General features: G+C 45.6%; 1 protein-coding gene across 4 annotated transcripts in view; it reads left to right on the top strand.

Moving 5' to 3' along the window:
• Positions 1-21549, top strand: part of LOC127620882 (cytosolic acyl coenzyme A thioester hydrolase-like) — a 164868-nt gene extending 143319 nt beyond the window's left edge. For all 4 annotated transcript variants that reach the window (XM_052094218.1, XM_052094220.1, XM_052094221.1 and 1 more), the window contains one exon: positions 21020-21549. In XM_052094218.1, the coding sequence (XP_051950178.1) occupies positions 21020-21118 (99 nt within the window). In that variant the 3' untranslated portion in view covers positions 21119-21549. The remainder of the gene's footprint in view (positions 1-21019) is intronic.
• Positions 21550-25220: the final 3671 nt, after the last annotated feature.

Raw genomic sequence — 25220 nt, 5'->3', positions numbered from 1 at the left:
CTGTACCTTGATGTTGTACGTGAAGGTATCATTTTCTGTACACCACTGCATGCCGAGTGCTCTCTCTCAGAGAATTCTGATCCAAGTCAAGGTCTTTTACTCCACTGGCTCTATGTTCTTCTGGGATAGACAATAATAATTTTCTACTATTGCTTACCCACTTTGTTAAGCAGAAACCTCCTTCAGCACACAAATCCTGAATATCCTTCACTAAGTCAATTGCTTCTTGTTCTGTGGACACAGATTTCAAGCAACCGTCCACGTAATAATTGTGCAAAACTGTTTCAACAGCCTTTTGAGGTGATACATCTTTTCTGTCCTCTGCTGTCTTTCTCAGTGCGTAAGAGGTGCAACTGTGTGATGAAGTGGCTCCGAACAAGTGCACCGTCATTCTAAATTCCTTTATAGGTGCATTCAAATTGCCATCTGGCCACCAAAGAAAACAAAGCAGATCTGCATCCTCTTCAGGAGCCCTCACCTGATAGAACATCGACTCCATATCTGCCATCATTGCTTTTGGTTCTTCTCTAAATCTGGTAAGCACACCAATAAGTGTGTTCATGCGATTCGGACCTTGTAACAATTGTCCATTCAGAAACATGCCTTGAAACGAAGCAGTACAATTAAAGACCACTCAAATTTTGTTTTTCTTTGGGTGGTACACCCCATGGTGTGGTATATACCACACTCTGTTGTCATTGCGACTAAGCTGCTCTGTGGGAACTTTAACTGCATATCCTTTCTCTATTATGCTCTTCATGAAATTACTGTAATCTTCAAGCAAACTTGCATTCTTTTGAAGCTTTCTTTTTAAATTAGCTGCACACATCGATTGTTTGGCATTTTGACTGCTTCATTTCTCAATGGTAGTTTCACACAGTAATGCCCATTCTCAATCCTAGTCTTTTCCTGCACTGACTGCATGAACTGTTTGTCTTCCAGTGACATTTCCTCTTTCTCTTCACAGTGACGCTTTGGAAAATCAGTGTTGTACTGTTGAATCAACAACTGCTCTATTTCTACCACTGAGAGACGATTAACTGTATGGTGTGTAAGTTTGGACTTTTCTGCAGTGTTGCTTTCTTTCTTGATGGGTCTATTCACTACCCAGCCCAGTGCAGTTTTTACAGTGTAAGGTCCATCTTGTTGGCTATTTATGATGTACCACGGCTCCATTGCCTTTGAATTGTTTGCTCCAATTAGAAGATCCACGCGCTTTGCCTCTCTGATTGCCCAGGACAGTTTGGCCCTAGCTGTTCTTAGGGCTGCCTTATCGCCTGCTCTGAAGGCGGAGTCTTGGGTCCTCAGCAGCGTGCGCACCTCCGCAGTCATCCATGGCTTCTGGTTGGAGCATGTGGTGATGGTCTTGGAGAAAGTGACATCATCAATGCACTTGCTGATGTAGCTGATCACTGATGCTGTGTATTCCTACAAGTTGGTAGAATCGCCATATGTTGCAGTCTCCCTGAACATGTGCCAGCAGAGATGGCTCCTGCTGACCAGGTTTTCACCAGCTTCTGAAGCGGTTTTGTGCATCTGACGAGCGGTCTGTATGCTGGAATTAACATAACAGAGATGTGGTCTGAGTAGCCGAGGTGGGGGCGGGGCTCCACCCGGTACGCGCCTGGGATGTTTGTGTAAACAAGATCAAGCGCGTTCGTTAGTTTTTTTTATTAAACTATATCTAAAAGAACTTACTGGCCTATTGAATGTTATTCGAGTTAAAATCACACTCACACAGAAAGAAGAAGCAACAAGAAGAAAATTTGGAAGGATTGCTATCACAATTAAGCTTCTGTTATGGTCTTACCCTGGTCTCATACATGTGGTAACCAACAGTACCTTAACACAGTCTACTGGTCACAAATGATTTTGGAAGAATTCAGAATAAATCAAATAATAAAAATGTATTTGCCAAGAGACCTCTTGAATGATACCAAACATGTATGATCAGAAAACCTTTTACATTACAGAACAGGATTAGTCATAACTTATTTTTGTTGACCCGAAAGTTACCTGAGGTGAGAGAGGGGGCAGATGTGAGTGAGATTTGTGTTTTATGGTCCTTACTCTTTAGGATGTGTTGACGTATGACGTTGGTTCTCAAAGAGGTATTTGGCTTTCTGGAAAGAGCTGCTTTTGGGCATAGACATTCTGGTGCCAGCCTTACAGTGACCATGGCTATCAAGCTCCAAAAAGGGAAAATAATGTGCCATAAATGTAATCCATATGACTTATGCACTGGATTTCAAGTCTTCTAAAACCATACAATATAATATGTACAATGACCTATTCCTTAAATCACAAGATCAGTCATTTCTTGGTTGTCTAAAACATGTTTAATTAAGGAATAAGCCCTTACATGCATGGCCAATAAAGCTTTGGATTTTTAAATGAGCTCATACAACTCTAGTGGTCACAAAATGCATTCATATTAACTTCTGCATCAACTTTGTCTACTGAAAAAGGGTCTGCTGGAAGCAGTGTTAGTCAAGAGTGTGATAGATACTATCCAGATAATCTACTTATCTGAAATTGAAGTCTTGGTTACACACATTGCTCAGTCATTGTAATGGAACATATTGTTGTATGCGTGTCTGCTGACAGCTATATCAAGCAGGCAGATTTGATGTGATAGTCTGATTTTTTTGTTCTTGTGGGCCGCAGAAAACCACTTTTTTGCCTGATTATGTAAAGAAAAACCCTTGTGGTTTCAGAGCCATGATCAAGATCTAAATTCTTACAATATCCAGATCTATCAGCTGAGTTTCTACATGATGTGCTGGATATACATTCACTAAGCACTTTATACAGGTGTTCCTAATAAAGTGCTCAGTGAGTGTAAATACCAGTCGAAAAACCATTGGAGTAGAGTATGTTTCAGCCTAATTGTTAATAATTTCATTTATTAGCATCTAAACAAAATGATCCAATCTTGTTTGACTCTCTCTGTTGTGGAACACACAAGGCAGATTGTTTGGGTATGACACCCGCAGTTACTTTTCACTTTCATTTTTTTTTAAACGGTGGTAGGTCCTACCTGGTGAGGGAGGAGCTCTACAAACACAGCAGCCGGGGCAGAGGGACTTCCCAAGGGAGACGCAGGTCCGCGGGGGTACCGTTCTGCAGAAAATACATCATAGGGAGTTGCCTGAAGAGGGAATTAGGCCTGTGGAGCCCTACCTCAGTACAGAGCACTTGAGGCATTCTGGCATGCCTGGCATTCCTCCGCTGAATTCGCAGGCCAGAAGGCTATGGAGCAAGACCATCCAGGAACCGAGAGCTTAGTGGTTAACCTGGGAGAGAGAGTGCACTGGATCACTTTGTTGAAAGGCGCTAGGTGCAAGCGGAACACCCGGCCGGCTGTTCCGTAGTACAGAGTTCCCGGGTTGAGCCAGAGCTGCCTGTTCCTTAAACGCAGGGAGACACCCTCGGCAGGCAGATGGGGCGTGGTCTGCGCTGGGGCGGTGCTGTGATATGATGTGCGAAATCGCTTCCATCTGCCTCTTTACCACCGAAAACTGCTGAAGAGGCCAAGCTGGGAGAAGGGGGTGTTGAGAAAGCGGGCTTTGTCAACATTGCGCATCTCGACCATGTTCAGCCAGAGGAGGCATTTCTGGACCACGAGGGTGGCCATCGCCCGTCCAAGTGACCTTTGTGGCTCTGAGAGTGAGGTTGGTGGCAGAGCGCAGTCCCTGCAGCACGTCGGAGTCGGGAATAACTAGGTTCAGTTCTTTGAGTGCTTTGGCTTGGTGGACCTGCAGGAGAGCCATGGCATACAGGGCGGAGGCGGCCTGACCAGTGCCGCTGTAGGCTTTCGAGGTCAGTGACAACGTCATCCTACAGGCCTTGGAAGGGAGTACCGGGCAATCCCACCAGGTGGCGGCGTTCTCGGGGCACAGGTGGATCGCAAGCACGCTGTCCAACAGGGAACGGCGCCCTGTCCCGAGGTACCAATCGTCAAGCCTTGAAAACTGGAACGGAGGGTTCCAGTCCAACCCGACACTCAAGGCAGCCTGGGAAAGCTGTCGGCCAAAGGTTGTAGCCAAGTTGAGTCTTCTGCGTCAGACGCCTGAACACTCTCTGATGCAGCGACGACGTCATCATCCATCTCAGGAGGCTCGAGGGAGAATGCAGGCTGGCCGTGAGGCGAGCCTCACTCACCTCGAGCCGGGACGGAAGCAAGTGAGCGTGCCGTGGGGTGGGTGGTTTGTGAGGACGTATTCCGCCAAACCGAGCCCTCTGCCATTGCCAGTCGTCCTCAATCCTGTGGGAAGAAGGAGTGATGTGGGGGGGCGACTTAAGTGGCATTCATTTTGAGAAATAAAAGCCGTGACCGCAACGTTGCCATGGTCTATACATATTCTCGCAGTGAGTACATGTACCATCCACAAATGCTGCCTCGGTGTGATTGCTACCCAGGCACACAAGGCAGTGTCTATGTCCGTCAGACTTGGAGAGATATCGACCGCATCCAGGAACTACACAGAGGCGGAAGGGCATCTTTAAAAAGACACATCCTGAAAAGGACTTTCAACGCCTCTGTGTATTGCTCTTTTGTAAGTGAAAATATACTCTTGTAGAGGGGAAAATACTCCTCTTTTAGAGGTATGCACTCTTTTAACAGAAGCGCTGATGAAGTGCCATGGGGCGTGGACTGCACAGCATGCAGAGAGGGAGAAAGCCGCTTGTAACGCACCGTAGATCCAACCGCAATGCTCTGCTTGTAGAGGTGAGTGGAACAGTAGTGAGACTTAGCTTGCTGCTGCACAACCGCTTGGCTCAGAAGAAAAAATCTGACTGACAGACACATGTCCGCTTCCCTTTATAAGTCCAATTTCTCATTGGCCTTTTCTCAAATCCAGAGGTGCGCGAGGCTCTCAAGAAAGACGCCTTGTGTCACTACATTCGACACAACGTCGCGTGAGTGACAGAAGGGGAAATAGGAATCAGTATATGGAGGAGAATGAGAATAATTTTTTCACTTTAAATATTAGTTAAAAAAAGACAAATCCATTCATGAACGAAACATCACTAGTGCATGCAGTATATAAAGCTAGCAAGCATTATGTTGCATCAAGAAACTTAATGTATGTGAAATGTAGCAGCAGCAATATGCATATAGCATATGGATGAACTATCCTTTTAACAACAGCTGCAGCTTAATTCTTAACACTAAACTGTATAATGCCTCAAGCTCCTGTTGTTTCTGTTTGAGCCAATCATTCTGGTCTTCTTCCAGTACTCTCTCTGACTGAAGCACTGAGCTTCCCTCCAGCTTAACTGAATTTGTTCAAGACATGCTCTGCTGCTATGGCCCTGTGTCTTCCTCTGCCCCGTCACGCGCCCTAAGCAACAGGACAGTCACTGACCCTGACATAAATTTCTTCAAGGTCACTTCTCACACAGATCTTCTCACACAGAAATAACGGAGAGCTTTTCTTGATTTTATAAGACACAGTGGTTCTCACGTAGAAGATCAGCGTATTAAACCAGGTTATTACATTGGTCAATTGCAGCATTCTGCAGTTAAATATTTGTGTTTAATGAGCACTTAACTGTGTCATTGACTGTTGTCATAGGCAATGATTTGCTCTGGCTTGAACCTAATATACAAATTAGCTAATAAAATAATTTCAATTCAAATCTATACTTTGTTTATTTATTTATTTGGTAAGCAGCCATGTAATAAGCAGGATGATTCCTAGACAATCACTGGAGAGCCACTATAGAGTCATTCCATGGATGTACCATGAGTACCATTTGTGTTCACAACATTTGATGAAATGCATGTAACAGAAATCTGCTATTAAATGTTTTGTAAACTTAAATATAATAATTCAAAATTAATTATACATTTTAATTATAAACTAGTTAAACTACAATTGTTCTGTCTTGTGATGATGGGGTGTCTGTGTGTAGGCTATTAAACCCAATGCATGGTAATTTTCACACTCTTACACTCTTACATATTTGGGTCTTTAGAGACCATGGGCCTCATGTATAAAACTCTGCTTAGTTTTCTTCCTAAAAGTGTGCATAAGCACAAAAGTAAAATTTTGCGTATGCACAAAAGTTCTCAGATTGATAAAACTGCACACAGTTCCAGTCTATAAATCCAGTCTAGCGGAACAGTGTGCGTACATGCACGTGATTCATTCCCCACCCCGTCTCCTCCCCAAAATAACCATTTATGGAGTGTACAACACTTTTTTTTACAATGCATATCATCATCTGCGTACTATTGTCAAATGCATTTCACCATCCACACACGTGACTACTGTGTTTAATGGTAGCCTACGCAAAACTGTATTATAAGAGACAATAGTGTAAATGCCACATATGCCCAAAGGTTAGATGCTGCAAGGTGAAGAGACATTATTAATATATGAACTTGTTTTCAAAGAATATATCTTACATATCCCTTGGAAAATGTTTTTTATTTTTGCAGACATAAATCTAACTGTAACAATTCAATGGAAAGGAGGAGTCACGAATAATATTTTAATGATTAACTTAAACAAAAAGACAAACACACCCTTGTCTGCAACAGGATGCGCACTTGACTCTGATTCACGTGAAATGGCTCAGTAAAAAGGACAGTAGCTATAAGACTGTCCACATTCAGTTTTCGAATGGTTAATTAGAGAGAGACATGTCTCATCAGAAACAGTATTGTACAGCTGCAAACAGGTACAGCAATGCATATAAAATGTGCATCAAATGTGCTGCCTGCTCCACTTCAAAGTGTGTATGCCCCCTAGAGCAACAGTGACGCGTCACAGGATGTGTAAAAATCTTGGTCTTACAGATATTTGTAGACTTTTGATCCTATATGGTAGGGACTATAAATTGTTTTCATCAGTCCATAAGAGTGGAAGGGAATATTGAAAGAGCCTAGGCAGAGCTGAAGCACCTAATGTCATCCGACTGAAATACAGATAAAAACTATTTTGTCGCAGAAGGTGGAGTTTTGGCTATTCAGGGCAAGACAGTCATACTTAGAGTTGGGGGACAAAGCAGGAAAGCTTCTGGCTAGATATATAAAGCAGAGAAAGCCTTTTCCTACCATTCCCTCAGTGCAATGTGCTGGTGGTGACATTTTTACCTCAGCCATTGATATTAATAATGATTTTAAAGAATTCTAGCTTGATATCTATAGTTCCACGTCTACGTCTACTGATGAAGATATTATAAACTTTGTGGAACCATTAGAACTCCCTAAACTGACTACTGAGCAAAAAAATTGTCTTCTTTGAGATTACATTGAGATTCAAAGTTTGGTGAGGTATTAAGTTGAAGAGGATGAATTATTTAGATCTTTTGCTACAGAACTGGCTCCACTTTTGCTAGAAGTTTCTACAGAATCATTAAAGAATGGATAGCTTCTGCCAACCATGACACAAGCCCAGATCAATCTGATTCTTAAAAAGGACAAAGATCCAAGCGAGTCCACAAGTGAGTAAACAAGTTACCATCCAATTTCCCTGATCCAGCTAGACGTAAATATATTGTAAAAAATTTGGGCTAACCGATTAAGTAAAGATATGATATCTCTTATACATATAGATCAGGTGGGGTTTATTCAGGGCTACAGCTCTTCTGATAACATTAGGCATTTCATCAATAAATCATGTGGTCAATAGCGAATGATCAGACTCCGGTGCCTGCCATCTCACTTGATGCAGAAAAGCCATTTGATATGGTAGAATGGGATTATTTTGTTTTTACGATTTTGGAAATATACAGGTTTGGGAATACTTTTATTTAATGGATTAAGCTATATAGACACCCGATGGTGGTGGTACAAACAAATGGATTTATTCCAGATTATTTTACTCTGGATAGTGGCACCCAGCAGGATTGCCCTCTTTGCCCATTATTGTTGGAACCATTAGCAGCTGCGATCTGAAGCTTCGGCTCTGACAGCGTACTGCCCGGTAACGGCTTTTCAGCCTTTCAGTGGCCCAAACAGGGCATTAAGTGTTTTGTTTGTTCCCAGCGAATTTGTGTGATTTGGTTGGAGTTAGTTTTGGCACTTTGGTGGAGGGGTTTTCAGGCAATGTGCGCAGATGGGCTTCATTACATTTGTCTGTGATTGGGAAGGTTAATGTTATTGGGGTGGGTTGTGTTTCCGGGGTTCGGCTTCCTGCTATGGTCTCCCTGTGGGTGTCTCCCTCTCTTGTTTCAGGTGATTTAGTGGTGTGGCATGATTGGGCGGGGTGGGCTGTGCCTACCCAGGATTTTGTTTAGTTGTTATGCATTTTATCTCATGCATTTGGCTCATTGGTCGCTTCCACCTGGGGGAGCCCCTCCCTGGTTTTGTGTTGGAGGTTCTTGCATCTGCTTCACCATTGCAGAGCCTATCTATCGGACTGGCCGGAGAGGTTGAGTTGAACCCCATTTTCTCGCATTTGCGCTTGGTGTGGACGGGGGTGTCCAGAGTGTTTGAATTGGAAATATATTTAAATGTTGCCTCAAGCATATGGCTGAACCCAGGGTTGTATATTGATGGGTTCCCTTTCTGCTGGTCAGAGTGGATTGTGAGGGGGTTACTGCACTCCGTGACCTATGTGAGAGTGGAGTGTTCATTTTAAAATTTGGTTCAAACATTTTGGGATTCCCAGATTATTTTGGGGGTATTTTTGGTTGCACCACCTGCTTTGTACAGTTTTTGGGAGTGTCATACACCCCCCTGGAGTGGCAGGCACTCTGGGAGTGGTGATTGCTGCTTTTGGAAAGAGTTGTAAGGCATCTGTGTATTGCTCCCAGCTAATTCAGAGTCTGGGGGATAGAGCTATAACTTCTATCAAAGGATTATGGGAGAAACATTTGGGATGGGTATTGGAGGAGGGAGTGTGGGCTAGGATTTCAAAAACATCAGGTCTGCATCTGGACATGCAGAGGTGCGCCTTTTGCAATTCAGGATATTACATCGATTCTGTTGGACCCCCTCTGGATTGTATAGGTTTGGTCTTGGAGACGCACCTGGCGAGGTCAGTCGGAGGATGGAGACACGGCCCATGTGTGTTAAGATCCAAGAGTTTTGGTTGAGGGTTCAGAGTTTTATGTGTGATGAATTGGACACTCAGATTTCAGATTCAGAGCGCCCCCATTTCAGGAGTGATGCTCGGAGATGGGGAGGCTGGCAGCTTTTGAGGAAGGGTCATCTAGAAGACTGGGGACTTGTTTGTGGGTAAATGGGGCAAATAGTGGGACGTGTTCTGCTTACGAGAACATTTCAAAGGCTGTTTGGGTTCATGATCACAGCATCATCTGTCATTCCCTAAGGCATGTTGTATACAAGACATTTTCAGTGCTGGATGGACTCCATAAGGGACTTCAACCACTGAAGCATGCGTTTTGTCCCTTCAGAGTGACGCGCTACCAGACTCTGTTGCCATGGCGTTCCACTGGGACAGGTGTGTTGCCGCAATGTGTTAACCACTGACGCCTCCTCCGTGGATTGGGGTGCTGTGTATGAAAGTCATATAGCTTATGGAGTGTGGACAGGCCAGAGGCTGAATTGGCACATCAATTATCTGTAGATGTTAGCAGTGTGGTTGGCATTGAGGTTTTCCTTCCAGAGTTTCGGGACAGTCATGTCCTCATCTGGTCAGACAACAGGAAGGTGGAGGCCTTCATCAACCATCACAGAGGAGTGCGCTCTCATGCCATGCTGAGGCTGGCACATCGCATTCTTCTGTGGGCACAGAACAATATAATGTCTCTACAAGCTGTGCATGTTCTGGGCCAATTGAATTTGGGGGCAGATCTCCTGTCCTGACAGGGTCTAATACCCAAAAAATGGACATTACATCCTTAGATTGTGGAACAAATCCGGAGGAGGTTTGGTAGATTGGAAGTGGACCTGTTCGCATCGAGCAAGACTTCAAACTGTCCCCTCTGGTTCTCTCTCTCCTCGATCAGCCTGCAGCATACAGTTCTGCAGAGGGTTCAGGAGGATCAGATTTGGCTCCTGTTAGTGGCGCTTTATAGGGCTATCATAGGTCATATTGAGACCTTGTTTGGGCTATTTGCCTAAGCTTATTACTACGTCCTTTTGCTCACAGACTATTAATATGGAGTCCTTCTTTCCTCCCCCATTTGAGTCAGAGGAGCATGGAAGGTTGCATTTGCTTTGTCCAATATGGGTTTATGTTGACCGTACTTGCCAGTGACGTAAGTCAAAGCATTTGTTTGTGTGTTTTAGTGGCCGCAACATGCCGCAATTCTGATGATTGATGTGAACATTAACTGAAGGTCCTGACGCCTATCTGAATTATTTTATGCATTGCACTGCAGCCACATGATTGGCTGATTAGATAAATCGCATGCATAAGTAGATGTAAAGGTGTACCTAATAGAGTGGTCAGATTGTGGGTCATTTTGACCCTTTTTTTAAATGGTTCTTAATGGTTTCAAAGGTTCTGCAAGACCAAGGAAGGGATATACAATGTAATCCATGGCCTTTTGTGGCTGATTGCTTTAATCAATCAACTGCATGCCTCTTCTAAAATTAAATAAGCTTGCAATAATTTACATTGTTCAAAATTGGGCCACTTCAAAAGCATAAAATTCACAGTTTTGAGCTTCAACAGTATCCTCCCTGTAATGTTGTGTGCATTTTGTGTGCTTACATAGCGTTGCAGTGCATATGCTTTCCATATCTGTGATTCTTGTTTGTGCACATGCCCTCATCAGCCAGGCTGCTTCAGTTGTCACTCTTTGTTCCCTAAGGTTGGCAGCCATCTGCCACTGCTGCACATGACTAGCCAATGATAAGAATAGCTATGGTGTAGTGTACAGCTGCGGCGTGAAGCCTAACGTCAACTGATAAAGCTACATACCGCTCGCTCCTACAATATTGTTGTTTATCCATGATGAAGGTGCGGTCCCAAAGTGCAGTCTCGTTTCTCATTTCACATTTCACATTTCCAAGAAATATTCTGCAATTGGCAAATACGATCATTACTTAACTTACTTGAGGCTTAAATGGACATATAATCTTCAGACAAATTGGATGAGGTTTCAACATATCAACAAAAAAACTGACTCTCAGAATCTTAATGACTAGTTAGAGGTATAGATCACCCGAAATTGACAATTCTGTCATCATTCACTCACGCTCTGTTGTTCTAAACTTGTATGACTTTGTTTCATCCGTGGAAACTAAAAGGAGAAATTTTGCAGAATGTCCAAACTGATCTTTTTCATACTTACAATGCATACATATATACAACAGAATGGTGGGGGAATTGGGAAGTGAAGCTATAATAAGGAAAACTTTTGTTTTTCTGGTTTATTTGTGTGTACGTTTACTTAGAGACATAAAGCAAATTGGTTAGTAACCTACATTACTGCCAACATTAGAAAACTGTACATAAAAATGTGTATGGTTTAATGATCATCAGCCTTTATTATATGCTGTGAATGACCATGAAGACCTGAAAAGTGTTTTTGCAGAACATTTTAGGACTAGCACCTTAGGTTAGTAATTTTTTTTTACATCAACGTGACAAGAAATTACAGTAATTAGGTAATATAATACACTAAGCACACAGTTGCAAATTGACATAATCCCATTTTTTTATCTCACTATAATAATAAATATTTGCTGCATTGTGTAATAAATAAAAAAACAGAGCATTTTATGTTTTTGATTAAGTATGAATAAGTGTAGGGGCCTGGGTAGCTCTGCGAGTATTGACGCTGACTGCCACCCCCGGAGTCGCGAGTTCAAATCCAGGGCGTGCTGAGTTATCCAGCCAGGTCTCCTAATCAACCAAATTGGCTCGGTTGCTAAGGAGGGTAGACTCACATGGGGTAACCTCCTCGTGGTCGTGATTAGTGGTTCTCGCTCTCAATGGGGCATGTGGTAAATTGTGCGTGGATTGTGGAGAGTAATGCTCACATGCTGTGAGTCTCCGCGGTGTCACGCACATCAAGACACGTGATAAAATGCATGAATTGACTGTCTCAGAAGCGGAAGCAACTGAGACTTGTCCTCTGCCACCCGGATTGAGGTGAGTAACAGCACCACCACAAGAACCAACTAAGTAGTGGGAATTAGGCATTCCAAATTGGGGAGAAAAGGGGGATAAAAAAAATTATGAATTAGTGTGTTTATTAAGCATCATGCAAGTATATGCTCACTGTTTGGCAGGTATTGCGTGAAAGTCGCCCTTTTATTAATGTTGTTATAACAGCATATCAATGATTTGTCATGCATTTGTAAATTACTTATGAACATCTTTGTGAACCCTTAACAAAGGGAACATTAATGTAAGTGTTATGGTTCTGTCACGAACCCCTTTCCTCTGCCCCATCTCCGCTTCCTCGAGCACGCACACATACACTCCGCGAGCGTGCTCGCTTCCCGCTTCCTCGCTCCGCCCCCTTGAGCTCGTACGCTCTTTTTCCTCCCTCAGGCTTCCACGCCCGGTTTTGCTATTACGAGCTCTCGCTCGTAAACTATCTCCCCCCTCCGACTCATGCTCGCTTCTCACGCGCTTCAGCCTGAACATTATGACCACCTGCACTCACGCGCTTCCAATCCCCACACATTAGTTTCACCTGCACTCACGCGCTTCCGATCCCCACACATTAGTTTCACCTGCACTCATCTCGTCACCTTTCATTGTTTACACCTGCACCTTCCCCTATAAATACCCAGCACTTCCGTTTCACGGGTGTTGGTTATTGTGTTTAGTTTCCCGTTCCTATGCCCCCGCTAGTCTCGTCTAGTTTTGCCCCCGCTAGTCTCATCTAGTTTTGACCTCCCTACTCGTTCCCTCTTAGCTTGCCAGCTCCTCTTGTTCCCCTGTCTTTTGCTCCCTCGAGTCCCCTATTGCTACGTGTTTGTTTCGTTTCCCCGGCTTTGACCCTCGCTCCCCTCGACTACTCTCCCGGATTTGCCCCCTTTACTCTCCTTGACTCCCCGGCTTTCAACCCTACGCTTTCCCTGACCATTCTTCACTGGATTTGCCCTGTTTTTGTACTTTCGCCTGCACTGCTTTTACTAGCAATAAAACGCAGTTTGACTTACATTGTGACTGTCTCTTCTTGTGCGGGTTACAAAATAACCAACCTTTCATTGTCACAATGTACTCCACGGATTCGCGCAGCTCTCTAGAGCAGATTTTCGTGGCGTGTTCAGAGCGCGGATTTGCGGCTGGGAGAGATTACCACGCACTCACGGCCCAGGGACAGCAGGTAAGCACTTTGTTTGACTTTTGTCACCCTGCTCTACCTGTGTCTGTCCCTGAGCCCGTTTATGCTCCCAGCGCATTTCTGAGCGCCGTGAGCCTTCAACCCCCTGAGAGGTTTGATGGCTCTTTTGACGCTAACCTAGGGTTTTTTGTGCGAGGCAGCGGTTGTGTGGCTCGTGGCCCCGCCCTCGACATCGTGGACCCAGCGGCCCAACTCATGGTTTTGCGTCAGGGGAGCCAAACCTTGGAGGCTTATGTTACTGATTTTTGTGCCCTGGCCAACCAGGTGAATTTTGATGAGGTGGTTCTGAAAGACATTTTTCAAGATGGACTGAATGAGCCAGCCTCATCATACATGCCTGGTGGTCGCTGCTCTCTCAACCTGGCTCAGTTTATTGACCTCGCCCTGCTGTGCGTTGGTTCCTCGTTTACTGTGTGGGAGGCAGATACAGAACCAGCGCTCTACACCACGGCCCCCGTCTCGAGGCCTACCACGGCCCCCGTCCTGAAGCCTACCACGGCCCCCGTCCTGAAGCCTACTACGGCCCCCGTCCTGAAGCCTACCACGGCCCCCGTCTTGAAGCCTTACACGGCCCCCGTCTTGAAGCCTTACACTGTCCCCGTCTTGAAGCCTTACACGGCCCCCGTTTTTAAGCCTTACACGGCCCTAGCCCCGAAGCCTGTAACGGCCCCAGTCTCGAAGCCTGGCACGGCCAGCGAGTCAACGCCCATGCCTGCCACGGCCAGAGAGCCAGCGCCCATGCCCGCCACGGCCAACGAGCCAGCGCCCATGCCCGCCACGGCCAACGAGCCAGCGCCCAGGTCTGCCACGGCCAACGAGCCAGCGCCCATGTCTGCCACGGTCAGCGAGCCAGCGCCTGTAGCCTCGACCGCCCCAGAGCCAGCGCCTGTAGCCTCGACCGTCCCCATGGCCACATCCCCTGTTGGCCGAAGACGTCAGAGAAGGAAGAGGGCCCCTTCTCCCCAGTCTCGTCTTGTGCTCAAGACCGCAGAGGTTCCCCCAGAGTCTTCCACGGCTCTGCCGGGTTCTGCTCCACCCCCAGAGTCTTCCACGGCTCTGCCGGGTTCTGCTCCGCCCCCAGAGTCTTCCACGGCTCTGCCGGGTTCTGCTCCGCCCCCAGAGTCTTCCACGGCTCTGCAGACCTCTGCTCCGCCCTCAGAGTCTTCCACGGCTCTGCAGACCTCTGCTCCGCCCTCAGAGTCTTCCACGGCTCTGCAGACCTCTGCTCCGCCCTCAGAGTCTTCCACGGCTCTGTCGGGCTCTGCTCCGCCCTCAGTCTTCCACGACTCTGCCGGCCTCTGCTCCACTCTCAGAGTCTACCACGGCTCTGTCAGCCTCTGCTCGCCCCTCAGAGCCCTCCCGGGCTCCGCCTCACGAGTCTCTCAGGGCTCCTCCTCTCGAGCCTCCCAGGGCTCCTCCGCTCGAGCCTCCGAGAACTCCTCCTCACGAGCCTCCTAGGGCTCCTCCTCACGAGCCTCCCAGAGCTCTACCCCTCAAGTCCCTCAGGGCTCCCCCTCCTTCCAAGCCTCTCACGGCTTCACCTCTCGAGTCTCTCAGGGCTCCATCCCTCGAGTCTTTCATGGCTCCACCCCTCAAGCCTCTCACGGCTTCGCCTCTCGAGTCTTTCAGGGCTCCATCCCTCGAGTCTTTCATGGCTCCACCCCTCAAGCCTCTCACGGCTTCGCCTCTCGAGTCTCTCAGGGCTCCATCCCTCGAGTCTTTCATGGCTCCACCCCTCAAGCCTCTCACGGCTTCGCCTCTCGAGTCTTTCATGGCTCCACCCCTCAAGCCTCTCACGGCTTCGCCTCTCGAGTCTCTCAGGGCTCCTCCGCCTCTCAGGGCTCCATCCCTCGAGTCTTTCATGGCTCCACCCCTCAAGCCTCTCACGGCTTCGCCTCTCGAGTCTTTCATGGCTCCACCCCTCAAGCCTCTCACGGCTTCGCCTCTCGAGTCTCTCAGGGCTCCTCCGCCTCTCAGGGCTTCCCCTCTCGAGTCTTTCATGGCTCCACCCCTCAAGCCTCTCACGGCTTCGCCTCTCGAGTCTCTCAGGGCTCCTCCGCCTCTCAGGGCTCCGCCCCTCGAGTCTTTCATGGCTCCTCCCCTCAAGCCTCTCACGGCTTCGCCTCTCGAGTCTCTCAGGGCTCCTCCCCCTCTCAAGCCTCTCAGGGCTCCCCCTCTCGAGTCTTTCAGGGCTCCTCCTCCTCTCAGGCCTCTCAGGGCTCCGTCTCTCGAGTCTTTCATGGCTCCCCCCCTCAAGCCTCTCGAGCCTTCCAGGGCTCGGCCACTAGAGGCTCCTATGGCTCTGCCTCCCGAGCCTCCTACGGCTCCCCCTCCAGAGCCTCCTATGGCTCCACCTCCCGAGCCTCTCATGGCTCTGCTCCCAAAGACTCCAGAGCTTCCTAGGGCTCCGCCTCTCGAGCCTTCCACGGCTCCGCCACCCGAGCCTCCTACGGCTCTGCTCCCTAAGACTCCAGAGCCTTCTAGAGATTCGCCTCCCGAGCCTCCTGCGGCTCCACCTCCCGAGCCTCCTACGGCTCTGCTCCCTAAGACTCCAGAGCCTTCTAGAGATTCGCCTCCCGAGCCTCCTGCGGCTCCACCTCCCGAGCCTCCTACGGCTCTGCTCCCTAAGACTCCAGAGCCTTCTAGAGATTCGCCTCCCGAGCCTCCTGCGGCTCCGCCTCCCAAGCCTCCTACGGCGTCACCTCCCCCGGCTCTGCCTCCAGAGCCTACCAGGGCTTCACTCCTTGAGCCTTCTACGGCGCCACCTCCCACGGCGTCACCCCCCTCGGCTCTGCCTCCAGAGCCTTCCAAGGCTTCACCTCTGGAGCCTCCTACGGCGCCACCTCCATGGGATCCACTTCCAGAGCCTTCCAGGCCTTCCCCCCTAAAGCCTCCTTCGGCTCCACCTCCAGAGCCTTCCAGGCCTTCGCCCCTAAAGCCTCCCTCGGCTCCACCTCCAGAGCCTTCCAGGCCTTCGCCCCTAAAGCCTCCGTTGGCTCCACCTCCGGAGCCTTCCAGGACCCCAGCTCCAGAGCCACCTACGGTGCTGCCTCTGACGGCTCCGCCTTTCACGGCTCAGCCCGGACTTCCTGACCCTCTACCTGTCCTGTGGCCTCTTCCCTGGCCTCCGGACCCTATTCCTGTCCGGTGGTCACCTTCCAGACCCCCGGACCCAGTCCCTGTCCTCCATTCGCCTTCCAGACCTCCTGACCCAGTCTCTGCCCTATGGCTGCCCCCTAGACCTCCCGACCACCCGCCTGTCCACTATGTTCCGCCTGACCTTGCCTTGAACTGCCCATTGACCCCCATGGACTGTTTCATTTCCCTTTTGTACCTTCTGCCCCCACGAGCTTACACGCTCGTTCTGTCCCCCGCGAGCTCACACGCTCGTTCTGTCCCCCACGAGCTCACACGCTCGTTCTGTCCCCTCGAGCTCACACGCTCGTTCTGTCCCCTCGAGCTCACACGCTCGTTCTGTCCCCTCGAGCTCACACGCTCGTTCTGTCCCCCCGAGCTCACACGCTCGTTCTGTTCCCTCGCGCTCCTCGCAGCCGAGCGCGGCCGTCAGGAGCCGTCCTATTCAGAGGGGGGAGTACTGTCACGAACCCCTTTCCTCTGCCCCATCTCCGCTTCCTCGAGCACGCACACATACACTCCGCGAGCGTGCTCGCTTCCCGCTCCCTCGCTCCGCCCCCTTGAGCTCGTACGCTCTTTTTCCTCCCTCAGGCTTCCACGCCCGGTTTTGCTATTACGAGCTCTCGCTCGTAAACTATCTCCCCCCTCTGACTCATGCTTGCTTCTCACGCACTTCAGCCTGAACATTATGACCACCTGCACTCACGCGCTTCCAATCCCCACAAATTAGTTTCACCTGCACTCACGCGCTTCCGATCCCCACACATTAGTTTCACCTGCACTCATCTCGTCACCTTTCATTGTTTACACCTGCACCTTCCCGTATAAATACCCAGCACTTCCGTTTCACGGGTGTTGGTTATTGTGTTTAGTTTCCCGTTCCTATGCCCCCGCTAGTCTCGTCTAGTTTTGCCCCCGCTAGTCTCATCTAGTTTTGACCTCCCTACTCGTTCCCTCTTAGCTTGCCAGCTCCTCTTGTTCCCCTGTCTTTTGCTCCCTCGAGTCCCCTATTGCTACGTGTTTGTTTCGTTTCCCCGGCTTTGACCCTCGCTCCCCTCGACTACTCTCCCGGATTTGCCCCCTTTACTCTCCTTGACTCCCCGGCTTTCGACCCTACGCTTTCCCTGGCCATTCTTCACTGGATTTGCCCTGTTTTTGTACTTTCGCCTGCACTGCTTTTACTACCAATAAAACGCAGTTTGACTTACATTGTGACTGTCTCTTCTTGTGCGGGTTACAGGTTCGTTTTAACACAGTGCAAGATCTCATGGGCCTTATCAATGTAATAATTAAAAAAGAAATTGCTACTAGATTGCCACTATTGCATCATCTTTATATTGTGCACATCATTTTATTTGAGTTTTAATCACATTTGTGCTCTGTGGTTTGCTTGCATAGAAAATACATGCTAATAATTAATAGGCTATTTCACTTACCAAGAACACTTGTAATGGAACAGTGATGTTTCTTCTTTAAAAAAAAAAATTGTCACAGGGCTAAGTATAACATTTTTTATACAAAATATTATACTCACTTATTTGTATTTTTATCTTTTTGATGTCCATTCAGTGTGACTGCAAAGCACATATAGAGCTGCAACTGAGTAGTGTTGGGTGTGACACATCCAGTGGCATCTCAGCTTCATTATTTCTGGTGGGGCACAAACAATCACATAACCCAACATATCAAAGTTTGCGTTAACCAAGAATTCTCCATAATTTACATATTTTTCATTTTAACCTAGTGCATTAGTTTTTAATTCACTCTCTCACACACACTCTCTTTCTCTCACACACACTTCAGTGTGTTAATGCATGATTAGCATTTAAAAATTGAACAATTCATTTCACTACGCAGGTCTACACTAAAGAGCAGTTAACTTCCGAGGACCATGTCAGCTTGGCATACATATGATGCAAATGGGAAAAGACATAAGATGGGCTAGATAAGATGGGTTAACCCCCCCAAGTCACGAAGGGATCTCCCTTCGAGCCCCTTGAGTCAGCTGAGTTAAAGGTGCTCTCCTTAAAGACCGCCCTCCTGACGGCGCTCACCTCCATCAAGAGGGTAGGGGACCTGCAGGCATTTTCTGTCAGCGAACCATGCCTGGAATTTGGACCGGTTTACTCTCATGTCATCCTGAGACCCCGATCGGGCTACGTGCCCAAGGATCCCACGACCCCTTTCAGGGATCAGGTGGTGAACCTGCAAGCGCTGCCTCAGGAGGAGGCAGACTCAGCCTTAGCGTTACTGTGTCCGGTGTGTGCTCTTCTCATCTACTTGGATCACACGCAAAGCTTTAGAAGTTCCGAGCAGCTCTTTGTCTGCTTTGGTGGACAGCGGAAAGGAAGCGCTGTCTCCAAACAGAGGATCACTCACTGGGTTGTCGATGCCATCACCATGGCATACCATGCCCAGCATGTGCCACCCCCTGCTGGCCTTCGAGCCCACTCTACCAGAGGTGTTGTCACGCAGCTGGGAAAAGAGCGCATGTATTCACCCCAATGGAGAGGGAAGTCGCTATGCGCAAGTTGTACACCTGGCCAGCTGACCCGAACTTACCTGTTTGTGTCACCTGATAACACAGGATGAAACTGGCTCATCCATGAGGTTATAAAACCTTGCAAAGGTATTAGGTGTTGCCCGTCCCGCGGTGCCTCTCTAGCAGACATCTGTAAAGCTGCGGGCTGGGCAACACCTAATACCTTTGCAAGGTTTTATAACCTCATGGATGAGCCAGTTTCATCCTGTGTTATCAGGTGACACAAACAGGTAAGTTCGGGTCAGCTGGCCAGGTGTACAACTTGCGCATAGCGACTTCCCTCTCCATTGGGGTGAATACATGCGCTCTTTTCCCAGCTGCGTTCGTAAAAAGTGTGAACCCTGGACGTTCTTCCTCCTTAGCCCAGCAGCTGCCGAGTCTTCGGAGAGGCTTGCCGACGCCCCAGTACGTGCGTCACTTAGACACTGTACTGAGGTAAGTGCTCCACATGTGCTGGTTGTCTCCTTAGGTAACCCTGTGTGATGTATATTCTGCAAAATTGTTTCCCTGCTGGTAAACCGCGTCTTCCTTGGACAGAGGGCCCTCTGTCCTTGGTTACCGTGTTTGTGGGTAGGACCTACCCCGGTGCCACTCTGCACGACATGCTTCCACTCCGACCCAGTAAGACCGTGTGTTGTATTCCACTTAGAAGTCCCCCCCTCTCCACAGTGTCCTCCTCTTTGGAGGGACACCCCCCAACGTAGACCTTATATGGACCCCAGCTGATTAATTTGTTCCTCTCCAATAGAGAGAAGGCTACGGCTGGGCCAGCCAGCCCTTAAACTTCTGAGCAGCTCCCCAAGGTGTAGGGGACTGCTTCATGCCTGTGTTGAGGGTAGTTACGCAACGGCTTGCTGCTCTGGCTACGAGACACACAGATTTCTGCCTGTCTCGCACCACCAGTCTGCGTAACCCGGTTCAGCTCTTGTGGCATTTTCCATTGGGACCCTTATTGTCAACTCATTGACACAATGTCTCGTTCCCTCCATCTTTTGGAGCATCTCACTTTGGTTGCGTCACATTATATTCATAGCATTTTTAGGTCACTGTGTCAAGTTAAATGTTGTTTAATACTTAGAAAAACACGTTTTGAGATCCCTAAATTCCGATTTGGGCTCCGTCAAGCTGTTTTGAATGCAAGAACTCGTCCTTGTGTTGTGCTGTCTGCTGATGGGTTTGTTTGTTCTCTGTATAAGATGCACGTTGCCTATACAGCTGAAATTTGGCTTTCTGCCCCCTGGAGGAAACAGCTGGTATTTCAAGCATTAATATTGCTCAGGAATCTTCCTTATTACGGTCTGGATACATGATAACATTATATGCATAATTTTTTTAATATAATTAATCACACTGAATTAACGTGTTAAATCAACAGCCCTAATAATTTCTTAAAATAAATGTATGATTATGCCACATATTTTGCACAATAGCGCCAGGTCATTGTTAAATCCTGATTATATTTCAATCACAATTAACTTCCAACTCATTAAGAACAATAATGCAAAAATGCATGATAATTGGTTACAGAAATTCAAGCACGGTCATGATATTTAGAACAGATGGATTAATTATTTGAAAATGACAGATTTTGTTGTGATGATATCACAGCTCTTTCACTAAAAACAGTGGCAATTAGACAACACTACACTCCAGACTGGTAACAATGCTGTGAAGGCAATGTGTTGACACATTTCCTCCACTAAAGTTCTCTTGTGGATTAATTAGCATTATTCATTATGTATTGAAAAGTACAGCTGAAAAAACCCTGTAAACATTCACTGCCGTTGACAGGTGTCACGCAGGTGCACCCTGAGGAAGTTTTTGGAGACTTCTCTTAATGCTTTATTGGATTTGATACATTTGTGATATTTAAAATCAAAGCTTTTCAAACATCACAATTTAAAATGATTTAAAGACCCCATGAAATGGATAGCAGAGTGCAGTTCTTTTTATCGCAGACGCAATACATCTTTCCTATTGAAATGAGACTACTTTAAAGCGCAATACACATGGACATAAAGCCACAAAACCCTCATTTTAATTCCGTGAGGGTTTTAACTTCACTCTCTTTGTTTCTGTGTCTAAAATATGTAATTTCTCTCTCTACAGGTGGAAGGTGAAGAGGAGCAGAAACGTTTTGAAGAAGGGAAAGCGCGTTACCTGCAGAATAAAGCAAAGAGACTTGCAGATAAGGAGCAGCAACAATGAATTGGTTAAGGCTGATTCCAAATTGTATTGTAGAAGAATATTTTGGTATAATACATCAAGAACCTCTCCTTAATCGTACATGTAGCTTATTGAATAGAAGGCAAAACATATTTGTTTACTTGAATTGGATTCTATCTTCCTGTTGTCTCACTGCAGTATACCAAAGCACATTTTGTGTGTGCATGTTACTTGAAACAAAAAATAAAATATTTATGTCTTATTTTAAATTATTCAAGCAATGCGCAGAACTGTATTATGAAGTAATAAAAGCTTGTGAATGCAATTACAGCCTGTGTGCTTTGAAATCCCAATTGGACAGACTATTAAAGTTTCTGTTTAGACAGACAGACAGACCAAGGGTGTGGAATATTGTATATGTAAATATTTGTTATGCCCAAATAGGTAGTACAAAATAAAAAACAATAACAACTTTTATGATCCCTATTATTTATTATTAATTATTTATTGACACAGATGGACGGATAGACAAGCTCCACTAGTTATAATGATCGACTCCAAATTTAACAGTCTTAAATTAGTCATAATGACAATTATTATGTTTGTAATAAGGATTATTACGTATATATCATAGAAATTAAAGGATTAGTTCACCCAAAAATGCATATTCAGTCATTGTTTACTCACCACTGTGTTGTTATAACCTTAAATTACTTTCTTTCTTTTTCTTAACACAAAGGGAGAAATTGTGAAAAGCTGTTGCGCTCAATGATGTCATACGTATGCGCAATGGCAATTTATAATGACTAACTCAAAAGAATGCAAAAGTATAATTCAGAAGTCTAATAAACTATTCCATGAGTCCTATGTTTGTTATGAAAGCATAAAATAGGGTTTGGTGAGAAACAAACCGAAATCAAATTTATTATTTAGTCAAATGTTTAATGACCATTGATCTCTTGTGCGCATTCACGATAGGACATGGGACGTTTATCATATTATTTATGTTTATTATGGTCCGAAATATTGAGCTGTTGATTGCAATATGTGCTTTCAAATTTGGTGTGCGCGTCTAGGTGGTGGCGCGATTACCCACTTCCCCATCCTTTACAGAGACACCGGACAGAGATGGGTCGCTCGAGGACAAGTGATAATAGACCATAATTTCAGCATTTAACAAGAGCAGTTACAAGCAGCAGTTGATCGTTATTGGTCCCCTCCTCGCTTATACTTGTTTCAGTCGGCAGCATCTGGCCACAATAGTGGCACTGACGAGGGGAAGCGGTGGATCCGAGACCCGTGCGGTCCTTTTTTCATGAATCATGATGTCATATTTTAAAGTCTGTTACATTGTACACGCTGCTGCGACATTTTCTTAACATCCTTGATCGGCCCTGTGTACTAATGATCTACAGATATGTTCCGAATATTTTCACGGGTTAAAAGTTTAATTTTCTGATTTGTGAAACCGTATTTAAAATTAAGTGGTGCAATACAACTCAGTTTATAATAACATTTGGAACAACAAACCCTGGATTAGCTCTAAACTCTGCTTAATTTAATCCTTATTGGTGCAACCCACCCATATGGTTATAACAACATAGGGGTGAGTAAACAATGACTACATTTTTGTGTGAACTAATCCTTTAAGATTACCTAGACATTTTCATCCTTGCACCAAGTAGCACTTGTACTTTCCTTCTGTGTATGTGGCATTTAATATATTAATTCCCACACAAACAGTTCAGTTCAGAGAAGGGTTTGCTCTATTAATAGACTATTCATATATTATTGTAATGGTACTAAACCACAATGAAGGACATTCCCAGCCTCACTTTAGTAAATCATTACATTTGACCACACATTTAATGATCCTTTTGTACATGAAACCTTTAATGTTAAATGCTCTTTGGAATACCTGTTTCTGATCGGTCAATCACAGCATTCATCTGTGAAATGTCATTCCTTATAACTTTTTTCATTTATCAAATTTTTCATAAAGAATTGCTCAGTTTTCATTAGCTATATTAGTCTGAATCTTATACGAGCACATGTGTATTCTACAGAGCTTATGTTTCTAGCTGCCTAGTTTTTACATAAAGATGTTGTTTTTTATACCACACATAAAATATTAATTTGATTGCAGGGAAATAAGAGGGAGGAGTTTAACATTCCCCTGAATATCAATAACAGAAGAGGCACAGATATGTCAGCAATAAAGATTTTATTCCACACACACACTGTACAAAGCCAGATGAACTGAAAATATGACAGAAAACATCCCAGCCTACTCATTCACCTGGGCCTCAAGCACAGCCACTCCGCCCCAGCTCTGCTTGCTGAAGCTTTGAGGACATCGCCAACATTAACATCAGAGTAGTGCTCCAAAATACTCACCTACACTCAGAGACATTGGTTGAGTCTTTACCCTGTCTCATCTGTATAACAAGCCACAATCTTTCCTTAGAAAAACGTTGAATGAAACTGTCTAGAATGAATGGGACACAAATGGATTTGTTTTTTTAGTTTCCTGTGATCTGAGAGTTTGTTTTAAACATTCTTTGTCTAAAATAATGCACATTTTTCTGGTTTAGGAAAAAGCAAAGAAGCAAGTTCTGTTATAACCACCACAAAGATACAGTAAATGGTATGCATCTCATGAAAGAATCAAATAATCAGGTGTTTGCTAAAGCATTACTATTAATATTGCTCACCTCAGAAAGTAAATATTAAACTTTGTGTCTTGTTTGTGGTATAGACATGAATGATTGTCCAAATTTTGAGGTTTGTTCTGGCAAGGTCTGACATTTCTAAGCAATCAGACTTATTTTTGTATCTTACACCTTGGTCTACTCTGGACGTGTTCATTGGCATGCCGCACCACAATGACTTGAGGCTTGTCTACACTAGTCAAGTGAATATTCTAAATGACGTGCTGCAGATAGTGCATAGAACAATTAATCGCAGATTTTGAAATTTACACTACATCTCCATTTTAAGAAATAAAACAAAACAATGTGTAACAATATAATGTTTATTTACATTTTCCAAACAAATCCTTTCACAGTATAAAGGTGGAAATGCACTTTAATAGCACCATTTCAAGTAACATTAAACGTTTCCCTAAGTGGAAGTCTAAGTGGGAATTTGACTTATTGAAAGAACTAGTCTCCCCAGAGGCTGCATATTCATTGTAATGGGTATAAAATCTCTTTAACTGTCATCCTCCGCAATATTAATCTGCCTGTAGACTGTGACAATCCACTTTTCAAGATTCACGTCAGGACATCAACTCCTGCATCAATCGCTGCTTTGAACTCCACATGAAAAGCACTTGCAGTCAAAAACGTTTAATTCTGCATAGGCTGAATTATATGCTTTTGACGCGATGCGGCCAGATAACAACCACCTAGCAGTTGCATTGCAACACCCTAATAACACCTCAGAATTCCTTAGCAACCAAATAGCAATGTCTTGTCAAACACCTTAGCATCATTGAAACTGCAATCAATATCCATACTTCCCTACTTTCTAGGATGCCAAAAACAGTATGCCAATGGAATACCATGTCTGAATCCTCAGTATTTATTAAAGAGTATGCGAGAAACACCCAGATGACCTACTTTTCTGCGAGATTCAGAAGTGCGGATCAACTGGGAACTTTACTATCCCATAATCCCTCGGGCGCAGAGGAGACATGGATTTAAAAGAACTGCAGTAAATCACATGTCGGACTGCTCTTTTCAACTCATGTGAGATATATATATATTTATATACCAAGAAAGTTGTTGTGCTAAATATTCCCTCCCTGTCCTCTAAAGAGCTCCGTACTTTAAAACCAATAAAGATTGCATGGTTCTCTGTTATGTATGGATATTGAAATACACATCCATAAAGACTGTTGACATTAGATTTTTGAGAACTCTTTACTAGTACTTTATGTTCTACATGAGATTGTAAACATTTACCTGATATAACGTCTAGGTTACTGTTGTAAACTCTGTTCCCTGATGGAGGGAACGAGAAGTTGTGTCGAAGAAGTGACACTAGGGGTCTCTCTTGAGAGCCTCGTGCCTCTCTGAACTTGAGGAAAGGCCAATGAGAAATTTGCAGACAGAATTTGCATGTCCCTCCCCCAGACATA

Source organism: Xyrauchen texanus, chromosome 27 (genome assembly GCF_025860055.1).
Source record: "Xyrauchen texanus isolate HMW12.3.18 chromosome 27, RBS_HiC_50CHRs, whole genome shotgun sequence".
NCBI classification, from domain to species: Eukaryota; Metazoa; Chordata; class Actinopteri; order Cypriniformes; family Catostomidae; genus Xyrauchen; species Xyrauchen texanus.
Note: the sequence above shows the minus strand (reverse complement) of the source record. Positions and strands in the feature narration are given on the sequence as shown.